The sequence below is a fragment of the Perognathus longimembris genome, chromosome 10, assembly GCF_023159225.1.
Source record: "Perognathus longimembris pacificus isolate PPM17 chromosome 10, ASM2315922v1, whole genome shotgun sequence".
NCBI lineage: Eukaryota > Metazoa > Chordata > Mammalia > Rodentia > Heteromyidae > Perognathus > Perognathus longimembris.
In genome coordinates this window covers 48873208-48888382 of record NC_063170.1, presented here as the reverse complement: position 1 = coordinate 48888382, position 15175 = coordinate 48873208, and the positions used below count along the sequence as shown (strand labels likewise).

The 15175-nt window shown below is 51.7% G+C and overlaps 1 protein-coding gene across 5 annotated transcripts in view; it reads left to right on the top strand.

The window, feature by feature from the left end:
- The first annotated feature begins 2275 nt into the window (after window positions 1-2275).
- The window catches only part of Fam107a (family with sequence similarity 107 member A), a 21818-nt gene continuing 8918 nt past the window's right edge, over window positions 2276-15175 (top strand). Inside the window, exon 1 of one of the 5 annotated variants that reach the window (XM_048356053.1) lies at window positions 2276-2339. Coding sequence is in view for 1 of the 5 variants with exons in the window: in XM_048356054.1 (XP_048212011.1) it covers window positions 3506-3584 (79 nt within the window). In the remaining 4 variants the exon portion in view is untranslated. Of the gene's footprint in view, window positions 2340-3278; window positions 3585-9831; window positions 10366-13744; window positions 13813-15175 lie in introns of those variants that run through there. The other 4 variants (XM_048356054.1, XM_048356057.1, XM_048356055.1 and 1 more) reach the window with 4 other exon arrangements.

Sequence of the window (15175 nt, the reverse complement as noted above, 5' to 3'; positions counted from 1 at the left end):
AATACTGAGCATCTATGTTTATCTAAGATGCATTCTTCTAATACCTCTGTGCCTCATCCATACCCACCACCACATGTCCAAAAAAAATCTATGCAAACAAGATATAAAAAACACAAAGTACCAACTGATTCAGTTGCTGTTGGCTCTGCCTCCTGTAGCTTCCCCACCCAGCAACAATGGACACAAGAGAGCAGAGATTGTTTTCTATCTCCATCTTGGAAGTGGTTATAAAGATGAACCCATATGTAAAACTTCACTAAAAGCTAGGCATGGTGACATACACCTGTAATCCCAACCACTGCAGAGATAGAAGTAGGAGAATCAAGAATTTCAGGCCAGTCCAGCACAAAGTCACAAGACTCTTCTTAAACAAAAATAATACAAATTGCTGGAGGCATGGGTCAAGTGGAAGAGGTCAGAACCTAACACACTCAAGTCCCTGGGTTCAACCCCCAATTCTGTACAAATAAACCACTTCACTGAGCTGTGCACTTAAGATTCATGTACAGTACTTCACAACTCCATTTTTTAAATGTCTAAATGAAACCAGGTTGCTGAAGTGTTCCTGGCAGAGCATCGTACGTGATGGAGGATTTGTATCTAGTCCCTGATGACTGACACTTCTCAAACTGAGCCTTTCTTAACTTCTAGGGGAGCAAAGGGGGAAAACAGAGAAGGACAGGAGTGTGGGACCAGGAGTGACCAGCACTCAGGGCACAGTAAGGAGGCATTGGTGGTGCATGAAGGACAAGAGAGGGCAATCTGCCATCTCTTTGGCTTTGGCCAAGACTGAGCTGTGGTCAGCAGAATTCGGGTATGTTTGCTTAATATACAATAGTACTTCCTTTAGGAAGTGTATACACTAACTCTCATTAACTACCGTTTTAAGCTCATGCCTGCCAGTTCAAAGTGATGTTACAAACAGGAGCTGGCCATAGTATCCACGTCCTCCTTGGAAAAGAAGATCAGTTACCAGTAATGCGTCAGCACAGCCCCATGGCTGTTCATTTGCCCTTGGCCTTGGCAAGAGGCTGTGCCTGAGTGGAGTGTTTTCTCCCTCGCCAATCCCAGTCATCTGAGGGGGAGAGGCCCCTACCCTGGGTGCTGAGGTTTCACTGGTCACAAGTTGGCCTTATTTCCAAGTGTTTTACACAAAAGGAGCTGGCAAGAGTACCCGAGGTGTTTCTTTGAATGCCAGGTGTGGTTGCTGCTCCCTGGACAATTCTGACTGTGCCACTGGCACTGCGCTAGAGGCCAGGCCCTGCTTCCCAGCCCCATGGAGGAGATGAAAGAAGGAGCTTGAGTTTCCTGTCAACACTCTGCAGTAGGGCCTTTCTCTATGTCCTAGAATTTTCTTCCACAGATGAAGTGGTCCATCTCTTTAATACCTTGCTGAAAAAAAGACAGAAGAGGCTTAGCCAGTCCTCTACCATGTCCTTCTTGGTGGCAGAGTACAAACTGGGAGCCTTCAGAAGAAAGGAGGCCAGGCCCTTCCATGTACCAAATTACACCAGGCAGGGAGGGAGCAGGTGGCTCCTCCCTAGCTTTTGGCTCAGGCTTTCTCTCTGTGGAATTACCCACTTCCCCTCCAGGGTACCAGCTCAAGGGGCAGCTATGGGGACATGTCGACTCAGGGTGCTGTAGGGTCCTGATGGGACCCTGCAACTGAAAACTGTATGGGGTAGAAACTAAGAAACCCTGAACGAAGGATGGACTTTAGCTATGGACTCAAAATTTGATCCACGACGAACTGCCTCACCTCCACCCTACAGCGATAGGGTCCCTCTGTGACTGAAATCTCTGAAACTGTGAGCCACAATGCATCTTTCCTCTCTAAAGTTGTTTGTTTCAGGTATTTTGTCATAGTGATGGAAAGCCAACACATCTTTTTTTTTTTAAGTATCAGTCTAGCCAGCTGCTGCTGGCTCATGTCTACAATCCTAACTACCAGAAGGCTGAGATCTAAGGATCATGGTTCAAAGCCAGCCCCAGCAGAAATGTTCATGAGACTCTTATCTCCAGTAAACTACTCAGAAAAACCTGGGACTGATGCTGTGGCTCAAGTGGTAGAGTGCTAACCTTGAGCAAAAGAAGCTCAGGGATAGTGCCCAGGCCCTGAGTTCAAGCCACTTATTTCTCTGAAGAGGATTTTGACCCTGACTTTAACCTAGGACTTTATGAACATCTCCCTCCCCCCTCTCTCCTTCCCCACCCCCCCACCTCCACTCCCCTGCCTAGGAGCAGAGGCACCTCACCCTCTTCTTTCTGTTCACAGAAAGAATATTCTCCACAGGCCAGATTCTACAGTGAAAATGAAAAGCAGAAACTGAATGGCCCAGGTAAGACCCACCTGGAATTCTTCAGGGGGTGGAGTGCAATGCTTCACCCCCTGAACCGCCTCAGCCGCCATTGTCTTATATTCCACTTGGCTCAACATCTGGTGCGCACACACACACACACACACACACACACACACGGCTCAACATCTGGCGCACGCACACACACACACTTGGCTCAACATCTGGCGCGCACACACACACAAACACACCTTTGCGGCAAGTTCTGGCACTAGCTTTTGGCAGCAAGCAAGTCACCAGAGCCTTTCGTTCCTCATCTCTGCAAGTGGCACAAATTGTAGCTTGATCACAGAGCCATTGCATGTACTAAATGAGATCAATGATAGATTAGAATTTCATCCTCAGAATAAAGTACCTGGATGAAGCTGGCACCACTGGCACACATCTGTAATCCTAGCTATTCAGCAGGCTAAGATCTGAGAGTCACAGTTTGAAGCTAAGGCCTGGGCAGAAGAAAATTCTATAGGGCCCCTTATCTCTGATTAACCAGCAAAAAGCCAGAAGTGAAATTGTGACTCAAGTGGCAGAGTGCCAGTCTTCAGGGAGAGGGGAGTAAGAGAGAGTGCTCCGGCCCTGAGTTCGATCCCTAGTATTGGCACACACACACACACACAAAAAAAAAAAAAAAAAAAAAAAAAAAAAACACAGTGTTGGTTCTGAGCCAGCCACTGTCTAAGAATTTTCTACATACAGACACAGAGCTGGTTAACTTGGAACAGAAACAAGGTTCTGAGAGGGTAGCCCTGGTGTCACCCATCTATTAACTAGGGGGGCCAAGATCGGGTCCCGAGTATGATGTTTCAGAATCACACACCTGCTTGGAACATCCAATGAGGCCAGTGGCCAAAACGATGGGGAAGAGCGAGGGGGCGAAAGGCCAGGCGGAAAGTCGCACGCGGTGTTTTCGCCTTGATGTTGGATGGCAGGGCAGAGCCGGGAAGCCTCGCTCCAAGCACGCCCAGTGCCCCGCCTGTGCCCTGCCTGCCACCTGGGCACGGACGCCCGCCCCCCGGCGGCCTCGGTGCCCGCCCCTCACTCGGCCTTGGCCACTGTAACCGGATCGTGGCGAGGCGCGGCATAGCCCGGTAGCGGCTTCCCTGGTGCGCTCCAGCTCCAATCCATTCGATCCTCCGCTGGGTGCGCGGGGCATGGAGCAGAGGCTGGGCGAGTGGGCACGGGGGCCCGCAGAGGCCACGGGGCTCTACCGAGCCGTGCTGCTCAGGTCGGGTAAGTGGGGAGAGCGGCCATCGGACCCCGGTCTCCTTAGCCGCCGGGAGAGAGCCAGGGGCGCAGACCCCGGCCTGGGCCCCTCATTCTCCCGATCCCTCCCCCTCTGTCGTTCTTTTCAGTTCCTTTTCTTCCCGTCCTCTCTTTCCTTCCCTCACTCGTGTTTTGGGGAGCCCTGTCCTTGGAGACCCTGCCTTCTTCCTGAGCCTAGTGGAGGTGTTGGTCCAAAGCGCAGGAGAGTGGAAAATCCGTAAGAGCTGCGCGGCGGGAGATGAGGTGTAAAGATGTCCAGAGCCCCTGGCGCTGACCAGCCTCCCTGCTGCCTAATGAACCCCTGGAGGGGAGGGAGGCTCCCCACAAGGCATGGGGACGCGTGTTGTTGTTTTTTCTCCAGCATTACCTGCAACTATTTGAAAGCAAACGCAGGATGGTTTTGCTTTGGGAGGACGCAATGGATGACAGGTGTTTTCGCTCCGCAGGCTTTTCCTTGGCTCGGCTGCCATAGAAAGAGGCTTTTCTACTCACAATGAGGGGCTTCTTTTTGTTCAAAAAAAGTGAAGTAAACGAATCGATGGGCAGTGTAAACGTGATGTGAGAAAACACAGGGATGTTGAAAAGGGTAGAGGGGTCTGGTACAGGATTGGGGCGTTTCCTCCCCAAACTTGGAGAGGGTCCGTTGGGGAAGGTGAAAACGGCAGCTGGGGTCCTGCCAGGGGGAGTAGGAGATCCGATCCGAGTGTGTCAAAGGACAGGGTTTCACTGGCGTTGGGCACATCCGCACTTTGGGACGGTGTGTTTCATACTTAGACCGGTTCCCGGCTCCCTCGGGGCTGGGGACAGGGAGAGGGGAGATCCCGTCCCCCAATTACTACCCGGCAACTTTGGAACAACAGCTCTCTAAGCCGGGACAATAGCTGGCCAGGGCTTCGGGACGCGGGTGGGGGGGGGCGGGGAGGGAGCGAGGGGGAGGCAGGGAGGAGGGTTTCAACTCTGGCTGAGCAGGACAGACAAGAAAGCAAAGGGCCCCAAATCAAGCAGTGGGATTTCAGACCCAGCTGGGGATTATCCTGCAAAGTGGGGGTGCTGCCTAACTGCCCCGACAGGCTGGGTCTTCATCTCACAAAGCTCAGAGGGGGTTCCCGATCTGAAGACCTTGAATTTTCTCTAACCTGGACCCCAGAGACCTCATGCAAATGCATGCATACACACACACACACACACACACACACACACACACACACGAGTCTTTTTTAGCTTTAGTCTCATCCAGAATAGCAGATGCAGCTTGGAGCCAGCGAAGGAGCACCCGGAAGGGGTGGGTGGCCCCTTAATGGAGCATCTACTATAGACACTGTGCACTGTCCCCGTTGTGCAAGGACACCACTTACTAGCAGAGGGCCTGCAGCCCACAGGACTGCTTGCCCTGAGTCTGCTAAGGAAACTCTCCACCCTACCAAGGGATAGAAATCACATCCAAACTGGGTTCACCTATACCAGAGTCTGCCCATCCTCTGAGTACGGTAATAAGAATGGCAAGCGATGGCTGGTCACTCGTTATTGACACCTGCCAAATCGCATCAGCTCCATTCATTCAGCTCATATTTATTGACCTTCATTACGAACAAGGTCCCGAAGGCACAGTTGTGTACTGAGAAGGAAGATGGATGCTCCCCTCCTTTCCGAGGAGTAAGTTGTGTTAACCCTCATTGGAAATAGGAGGAAACAGGCTCTGATGGTCGTCTAGCTTGTGTAAGGCCACACAGCTAATCAGGGGTGAGGCTGAGAATCATACCTACAGCCACGTGCCTCTGGAAACTCTCCTCTGTTGTCTCACTCAAGGAGAAGCAAGAAGTAAGATGGGTGGGCAGGGAAGGGACAGGGGAGCTGGAGGGAAGCGAAGGAAGGGGTGGCATTGTCCAAAAGAAAATGTACTCATTACCCTACTCATGAAACAGTAACCCCTCTCTCTGTATAACACCTTAATAATAATTAAAAAACAAAACAGAAGTGAGATATGATGATGGCTTGGTGAAGGAGCAGGTGGCACCTCATCCCTCAGAAGTCCCCAAGGAAGGCAGAATAGACTCCAATCCAAGATGACAGCCATTTTCATTGATGGTAGCCCTGAGCCAGGCACCCAGTCATATTATATTGTTAGAACAAGGCCCAGCTCCACTGGTGGGGCTCGTGCTTGTAACCCCAGCTAATCAGGAGGCTGAGATCTGAGAATCTCATTTTGAAGTCAGGCCAGGCAGGAAAATCAGAGAGACTCTTACCTCTAATTAAACAGCAAAAGAGAAAAAAAAAAACAGAAGTGGAGTTGTGGTTCAAGTGCAGAGCTCCAGCCTTGTGCAAAAAAAGCTAACAGGGCGTGCCCAGACCCTGAGTTCATGCGTGCACACATGCACGTACATATGCATGCATATGCATGTGCGTGCATGTGCGCACACACACACACACACACACACACACACACACACAAAGAAAGGAAAGAAAAAAAGATCCATCCCAAAGTACTTCCAAGTGATTTTGTAACCTTAAAATGGCATATGCTGGCAGAGAGATTTGGGGAAGTTAAGAATAAAGAGAGGAAACCTAGCCGATAATTCTAGTAGGCACAAGCAGCTGCTGGTAACACTGGATGTTTGCTTTTCACTGTTGAGGCTGTGATGCCTTTAATCTCATTTTCCTCACTTCAGTGAAAATCTTCAATGCTCTTACAGGGGTTATGATCGTAGGTAGCTGCCACGTGGGCTGCTGGCCAACTCGGTGGCAAGGCTTTCCATAGCTTGTGTATGTCTTTTGTACTTCAAAAGAACACCCACCATTTTCAGAGATGAGGAGACAGGGTTTGGGATGTCACCGAGCTGTCCCTCAGGACAGCCAGGATGGGCATCTGAGTGGACACCAGACCCACAAGCTCGGTCCCTAGGCTGGGACACTCTGTGAATAACTCCACGCCTGGAGCACTTCCTGGCCTGTAGTAAAAGTCCACCTGAGGGGCATCCTCCCCACCTGGACCTCAGGTTGGGCTCTTGGTGAGGGTCAGGACTCTCCAACTTGCACTAAAGGGCACCACCCCAGGTGTCTTACTTCCTTCAGCCACCAGGGGGCAGGCTCAGCCTCCAGCCCCCCCATGCACCATGGAGAGCTGCCAGAAAGGGAAAAAAAGGTGGAGGGGGGGAGGGCACCAAAGAAATTTGAATCTCAGATAAACAATGAGTAACCGATTACTATTAGTATGCTTTAAAAACAAATAGTCTTTTTTTTTTAATCTGAAACTCACACTTAGCTAGGAATGTTGCATTTGTATGTGCTACATCTGGCAGCCTGGTGTCTGTAGAAGGAAGCTTGTGTCCTGACAAGCTTTGATTGGTCCAGGTTCCCCCATATGTACACACACACACACACACACACACACACACACACACACACGCCTAGCTCCACTTTCCTCCTGGTATGACTACAAGATACTTGAAATGATCATAGGGTAGGGGGCACCCCAGCATCCTTCGGCCACTCTGAGGCTGGGTTGAGAGCCAGGACTCTGGCTCCTTCCTGCCCTCCCTCTCCCCAGTGTTCACGCTTGAAGTCCCTGGCCAGGGTAAAAGCTTCCTCGTTCAAACTTGTTGCAAAGGCGACTCTCAGTCCATTGGTCATCTCTCCAGGGATCCCAGGATGAGGTTTCCTGCCAGGGCAGCTTCTTTCTCCCCGGGTCTTTTCAGCAGCGCATGATTGGGGTGATTTGGAAGTGGAGTGGAGTTTGATCCTAGGGCTGTTTTGTGCCTGGCTTCTCAGAGAGCTCATTGAAGCCTTGAAGATGTAGACTGAATACAGGCCTGAGGAGGAAGTCTCAAATTGCTATGGAAACTTTTCCTCTGATGTCTGCAGGCCTGCAGAAGCTGCTCCAAGAGCCTGTCAGCTTAGAGAAAGGGGACAAAAATGAAAGGAAAATTGTTTGGGGAGGTTTTTTTTCATACAAATGGAAGCTCTGGCCCTCAATAAATACAGGGATTTTTCCTTGTTATTACATTTACACACACACACACACACACACACACATCCTCTGGTCTTCAGGACACTCCTTCCTTTTGGCATCTCTGGGCCCTAGAATATGAACTCAGGGCTTTGCACTTGCTAGGCAGGTGTTCTCCCACTTGTACCAAGCCACCATCCCTTTTATTATTTTGTTTATTTTTCAGATAGAATTTCACTTTTTTTTCTCCCTAGGGCCAAACTCAGACTGCAATTCTCCTGTTTCTGCCTCTCATATAAGCTGGGATCACAGGCCTGGGCCATTATGCCCACCTTTGTTCTTTGACCTATAGGTCTCCATACCCTTGGCCCAAACCGGCCTCCAACTTAGATCCTCCCATCTCTGCCTCCCAAGCAGCTGAGATTACAGGTGTGAGCCACCATGCACAGCTTCTCCAAAGTGGTTCCTTATGTATGTACTAATTTTTTTGTCTTGGAAAAGAAAGCGGTGGGCGGGGGCATACTACATGGCATTCCATAGCTTGATCCCCCCACCTCCCCCCACACAGGGGACATCTTCAAGCCTACAGATGCACACCTTGTTGATTGCACAAGGAGAGGATTCCAGCCCTCTCCTTGGCCCTCAGCTGCTCTCAGGCCACCCTGGTTATGCCAATAAAAGGAACACATGGTAGGAATGGAGGTCCTTGCGGTCGTGGGGTCTCTCATAATCACCACCTCCTCTGGAGTGAGCCGGATTTGGGGATTCTGTCTTCTCTAGGCAGTAAATAGAGCTCCCCTGCCTGGGACCCCTGTCACCTCACCAGCTGTCAGAAGGCCCTGGGTGTGTCTCAGATGAGCCCCTGTGATTGGCTGGCTGTAGCTCTTCTCAGGTAGGTTCCTGTGCAGGAAGGAGCCAAGGGCAGCAGACTGGTTTGCCAGCAATGTTGCTGTCCCCTCTAGAGTGAGGGTTTGGTGAAATGAAGCCAGGGTAGGCTGCGAAGCTAGGGGAGGCTAGCCTCCAAGTATTTCAAGAAAGAACTTGAGGGCTAGAGGTGTAATTCAACAGTAACATGTTCGCCTCACATGTGCCTAGACCCTGGGGTCAACTCCCTAGCACCACAATACAAACAACCCAACAAAACAGAACTTAGGAAGGATACACAGAAAGGACTCCATTGTGTCCTCACAAAACTGGATTCTGCCTGCAGATCTGTGATCCTCTCTAAATTTCAGTGATTCTAGAATGGTCCCAGGGCATGACCTACTCTCCCAACCCTCTGTTTTAGCCCTGTCTCCCATCAGGCTCTCAACATGGCAGCCACATGGCCTCCTCCCTCAGACCCAGCTCATTCCCACTTGCAGCTAGCTCTCCCTCACCCCCAAAGCTCTCCCTCTGGAAGTCTGTCCCCCTCCCCTCCTGTGTCCACCTTCCCCAAGCTCCCATCGTCCCCTTTCCCCTCCCTTGTCTTATTTTCATCACAGCAGGCCTGAGTTCTTTACATGTTTGCTCATTGGTTGCATGGAAGACCTGTTTCCTGATGACTGAGATTTTCATCTGTCTGGTCACACTGGGGTCACACTGTCTCCAGCACCTGGGACAATAGCAGGAACACAGTCAGCTACTCAACAAATGTTTTGCTAAGAGAACACACCAGGGCAAAGAGAACACAAAATGGCCTTTGCGATGTGTCTATGTAAGTTTGGTGTGTGCTTGGGTGGGCCTCATTGCCTTTCCCTACTGCCAAGACTCCATGAGAAAGTAAAGTGTAGTTAGTAGATGCTAGTAGGGCCCAGGGGGGAGGCCCCTGGGGGACAGAGGACAATGCCAAAAGCTTAGAGAATCCCACATGTTCCAGAACAAACTGGTTCTGGAATTAGGAAGAATTGCTGCATCAGCTGTAAGCCCCTGAGTCGACCTTGGGGGTTTTCACACAAGCTTTATTTTCATTCAAACATGTTCAAAGTAGCCAGGATGGATGGCACAAAGATGCCAGGCAGAGCTGTGTCAAGTTTTCAATCCAGCCAGGCACAAGTGGCTCACGCCTGTAATCCTAGCTACTCAGGAGGCTGAAATCTGAGGATGACAGTGCAAAACCGCGGTCTAGGAGATTGTGATCTCCAAATTAAAGCCAGAATTGGAGCTAATGGTGCAAGTGGTAGAGTACCAGGCTTGAGCAACAAAGCTAAGAGACAGCTCCTAGATGCAGAGTTCAATCCCGGTAACCACACACACATACAAGCTCTCAGTCCATTAGCAGCTGATGGAGCACTGGGTCAATACTATATAGCTCCCCTCCTCCACCACATACACAAGCAGGGCACCCCAAGAGACATTTTGTCCTGAGGAATTCATCACCACAGCCGGAAGCGTGACTTCCCCTCCACAGGGAAGTTCTGGAATCCACTGTGGCCTGACCCTGCCATCAGAAACAGGGGAAATGCCTCCCCCCCTCCCCCCGCCCCATGGGCCTGGCTCAGAACAAAGCTTGGCATGTTCCTCAGCCCTCATCCATCTGAGCAAGTAGGTATTTATTTGTGCCTCTCAAACGGGTGGCTTGGACATGGTGTTCCACTGCGTGGCTGAGTCCCAAGCGAAATAGCCGTTACTATAGCAACAGTTCCTTTTTATTGATACCAGAATAAACAGGAATGCAAAGCTGCCTCCCATCCCCAGGGGCTTAAGGACCGCCCTTTGAAGGCGGACTGCCCCGGGCCAGCCCAGAGCTGCCGGAGTGCCCAGCCCGGCACACGCCACAAGGCAGTGACTTCTCCAGACTTTCCTTCCTGAGGACCCGGCTGAGAAGTAAGACCCTGTCCCTTCTGTGTCACCGGCTGTAGGGCTGGGTGCTACCCCAGGAGGGAGCCGGGGAAGGAAGGCAGCCTTGGAGCAGCCTTGGAGGCCGGGTCAGGGGGCTGTACCCTTTGAGTTTAGCTAGCTGGGCTCTGTCCCCACATGGGTGAAATGCTACGGGGATGCTTTCTGGGTCTGGGCAAAGGCTGAAGACGATGTGGGCACCCGGATGGAGCCCTGCATTCCTGTGGAGCATTGGCTTCTGAGAACCCCCAAGGATCTGAAGGGATGCATGGCCCGGTCTCACCTGGCACACCGCATGATGCAGGGGGCAGAGGGTGGTGATGTCCCAGCGCAGCTCAGCTCCCAGCACCTTCATTCCCCAGCTGTGTGACCTGGGGAAATGGGTGGCCTTCTCTGAGCCTCAGTGTCATCACCTGTCAAAGGAGGGGTGACCGTACTCCACACCCCTCCCGGTCAGTGAGGAGTTCGTGAGACATGGCAGCTGGATAGATGTGTAGTACAATTTAGGCAGGAGTGTAGTGCAGGCTAACGTCACAACCGCCTGCCTTCCTGGTAAACTTGGCTTTAGCACATTGCAGCATAAGTCGGGGATCAGATCAGAAATTTGTGGCTCACACCTGAAAGAGCTACTCAGGAGCCTAAGATCTGAGGACTGGGGTTTGAAGCCAGCCCGGGCAGGAAAGCCCGTGAGGCTCTTATCACCAATCCATCAGCAAAAAGCCAGAAGGAGAGTTGTGGCTCAAGTGATGGAATGCCAACCTTAAGCTAAGGGACAATGCTCGGGTCCTGAGTTCAAGCCCTAGCATTGGCACAAAAAAAAGGGGGGGAAGGGAAGGGAAGGGAAAAGGAAAAGAAAAAAGCAATCAGGTGTTAGAGGACTGAATGGGTCGCAGCCAAACCTGAGTGGCTTTGGTTCGGAGGCGCCCCGGCCCCCGTGTCTGGTGGCCTCTTAGCTGTGTAGTGGGTTGTGATCTCCCGGCTCTGGCAGGAGAACCAGGTCTGCTAGTTCCTGTTCCGGTCTCAGCTACCCAGCCCTGTCCTCAACCTCACTCCATGTCTCACCCTGGGCTCTGCCGTGGAGTGGATTCAAACCCACAAATGCCCCCTGCAGCCCTTCTTATAACAGTAGGCAGACCCAAGGCTAGGGCCCCCCAAGTGGACAAGTGGTTCTAATGGGGGCTTTTGGCCTGGGCAGAGGCTACCAGTAGGCAGCTGGAGCCCCCACGGTTCCTCAGCTGCCCCTTGGGAGGGAGTGGATAAAGAGGGTCAGTAGCCGCTGTAGCCATGCTTGTCTCCCTACTGACTTGCCAGCCTTATTCTCCAAACGTCCCTTCTCTCTCCTGCCCCCCTGCCTTCTACAAAATGCTGAGCCAGGGAGAACAGGGAGTGGGGGGTGGGGGGAGACCACCTAGCCGGACACCAGGCCCTGGGCAGCCAGGCCTGCAGCTTCTGGCTTCAGCACCAGAGAAGCCAGGCTGGGCTGGGATGCCCCAGCGAGCATTTGTACTTGGAATAGACTCGTGGCTCCCCCAGCTAGGAGGCCTTCGCTTTCCCACCTAGTCAGTGGGCTCACGCTGCCTCTGGACTGGGTTTGTTGTTGTTTGTTTTTTAGCACACAATACAGGATGGGAACCTCCTTTGTCAACAAGTACATTGTGCACTGGGAGACAATGCCATGGTAGAATGAGCACTGAATTTGGAGTCTGAAGGTCCTGGTGTGGCCATCATCTTCTGTGTTTCTTGGTCTCACTGGGCTTGTGATTTTTCTTGTCTGTAACATGAATTGTTTCCTAAGTGCTCACTACAACACACACACACACACACACACACACACACACACACACACACACACCAGGATAGAACAACAATTTGCCTTCAGTGATCAAGGCACATTCTATCATTTCTCCTTCCAAAAAGCCCCACACGAGTGCAGCCATGATCCTGAGTTGCCAAAGATTCAGAGAAGGTAAAGCTATTTTCCCAAGGTCACACAGCTAGGAAAGGGAACCCTTTGATCCAAACCCAGACTGTGCCCTCTGCAACATACGTTTTAACCACTTTGCTTTACTGCAACATCTATTATTTATTTCCGATGCCACAAAGACATAAACAGACACACCAGAGCAAAGGACACGTAGATGGTGAGAACAGTACAATCTTAGACAGGTTTGAGTGTGGTAGCACATGCCTGGAATCCCTGATACCAGAGAGGAGGAAGTAAGTAAGGGGCTGTCCCAAGCAAAGTTAGCACAAGACCCTATCTGAGAAACAAACTAGAAGCAAAAGGACTAGGAACATGGCTGAAGAGGTAGAGTGCTTGCCTAGCAAGAGAGAAGCTCCGAGTTCAATCCTCAGTACTGCACGAAGACCTTGACAGCCTGAGGTCCGAGCACAATTCTCAGGCTGCAGAGAATCTGGAACCCCAGCAGCATAAGCCCCCTTCTGTCCCTCTCTTCCTTGTGCCAAATGGGCACCAGGATCCACTTTCAAAGCTGCCACCCTCGCCATGGCTCATGCCCCACCCCAGCTTCCCGGGGAGCTCACTCATCCTGGGCGTCTAGCAGTCCTCCAGAGCTTCCAAAACAGTATGGGTGCCTGGAGGGTCCTCTGCCTCAATTCCCCCTGCGTCCCACAGGCTGCAGACTGAGTGGGAAGACTCTTAGATTAGCAGCCACCTGCGGCTCCATTGACCCCAGGCCAGGCATTGAGCCCAGCAATAGCTTCAACCATGGTGACTGTCAAGAGGAGGCCCCAGGGGTGGAAGGCTGCCGAGACCAATGCGCTTGGCCCAGGCTTGCAGTAATCACAGTCACTGCACTGGCTCTGCCTAGCAAGGCAGTAAGAGTCTCTCTGATTTGTCTGTCTGGGCTGCCTTTGAACCATGATCCTCAGATCTCAGCCTCCTGTGTAGCTAGGAATACAGGCATGAGCTACAGTGTCTGGCATTATTAATGTTGCCTGGTGGCACCAACATGCAGACAAGGGGCAGGTCTGCTGATCCATCCAAGGTTAGAAAGAAAGTGTAAAAATTCAGCCTGGGCCTAGGAATGGGGTTTATTAACCGTAATTACTGCAAGCCGCTAACAGGGCGGTTCATCTAACAAGAGTTGAAGCCTTGGCCTTGTGCAATGCACATCTAGCCTTGATGTGTGTGGCAGCCCCCGGAATGCAAGCACCTGGCCCTCTGCTCTGTACTATTTTCCAAGGGCCTTACAAGTGTCACCTCCTTTACTATCCCCAAGCCTTGTGTGGAGGAGTTCTAGAACTAGAAGCACCAGACCCAAGGCAGTGGCCACAGTGTTGTACAGAATGGGCGTGGCAACATTGCATACTAGGGATTTGCCTGCGGGGAAGTGGGCGTGGCTGGGCATTTGGGCCAGGTTGGAGTTTTCAAACTCCAGCTCCACAGCTCCAGAGGATAAACCTGCCCTTCAGGTAAGAAGGGGCAGAGCTGAGGTTCAAATCCTAGTCCGAGTGGCTCCAATTCCCATATCCTTAAACAGGGATTATCCACGTCACTTTCTCCTTTTTGTTTCTTTTTGTGGTACTGGAAATGGACCTCAGGGCTTTAAGCTTGCTCTGCCCCTTGAGTTACACACACACACACACACACACACACACACACACACACACAGCCATTTTGCTGGCTTTCAGTTTGTGTCTCAGGGAGGCACTATGTGAACTTTGCTAGGACAGCCTCCAAGGATGATCCCCCTACCTTCACCTCTCAAGTGGCTGAGGTGACAGGTGTGCGGAGCTGCCCCTGGCTGACTTCCTCCTCCTTGACCTGTCTGTCCCTCCGCCCTGACAGCTCTCTTCTGGGCGTTCATCTTGTTCTTTTCAGAGATGACCTGGGTGATGCTCACATCATTGACACTGGATGCAGGATAGGACAGGAAGTGCCCTGTCATGGCTGCTTCCCTCATGGGGTTGGAACTCTCAGGCAGCTGTGGACGTGACCCAGACTCTGCCTCAGGAAGCCCCCAGGACAGCTCCGTTTTCCTACACTCGGGAGTTGGACTGTGCTTGGCAAATGTTGAGCACAGCATTGAGGGCCAGGTGCTGGCTACCTGGGCTGCCCCAGAAAGCAAGCAGGGTGCACACTACACAACTCGTAAGAGCTCCTCCTTTGTGACAGGACCTGTGTGAGGCTCTTCAACACAGAGGCTTTAAATTAAAAGGCAGGAGGTGACAAGCACCAATGGCTCATGTCTATGATTCTATCTACTCAGGAGGCTGACATATGAGGATCAAGGGTCAAAGCCAGCTCGTGAAGGAAAGCCTGTGAGACTCTCATCTCCAATTAACCACAATCAGAAGTGGAGCTATGGCTCAAAGCGGTAGAGCACTAGCTTTCAGCAAAAGAGCTCAGAGACAGCATGTAGGCCCTGAGTTCAAGCCCCACAACAACTAATAACAACAACAAAAAAAAGGCAGGAAGCTCATTTTGCGAAAATTTGTGGGGAGAGGGCGTAAGGCCTATCCTTTTTCACTCAAGGCTGGTGCTGTACCACTGTGCCACAGCTCCACTTCTGGAGAGTCTCATAGACTTTCCTGTCCAGGCTGGTTTTGAACCACAACCTGTAGATCTCAGCCTCCCGAGTAGCTAGGATTGCAGTTCTGGGTCCTTAATGCCTCCTCCCTCTCCCTCCCCCATACCACCTTAGTTGGCACATGTGGGGGTGGGGACAACCTCACATGTGCCACCTGCTGGAGTCTTGCACCCTGCCTGGCAAAGGCAGCAGTGTCTCAACGGCTCCCTGGGGGAACCAGGCCTCGCCTGCCACCCATGACACCC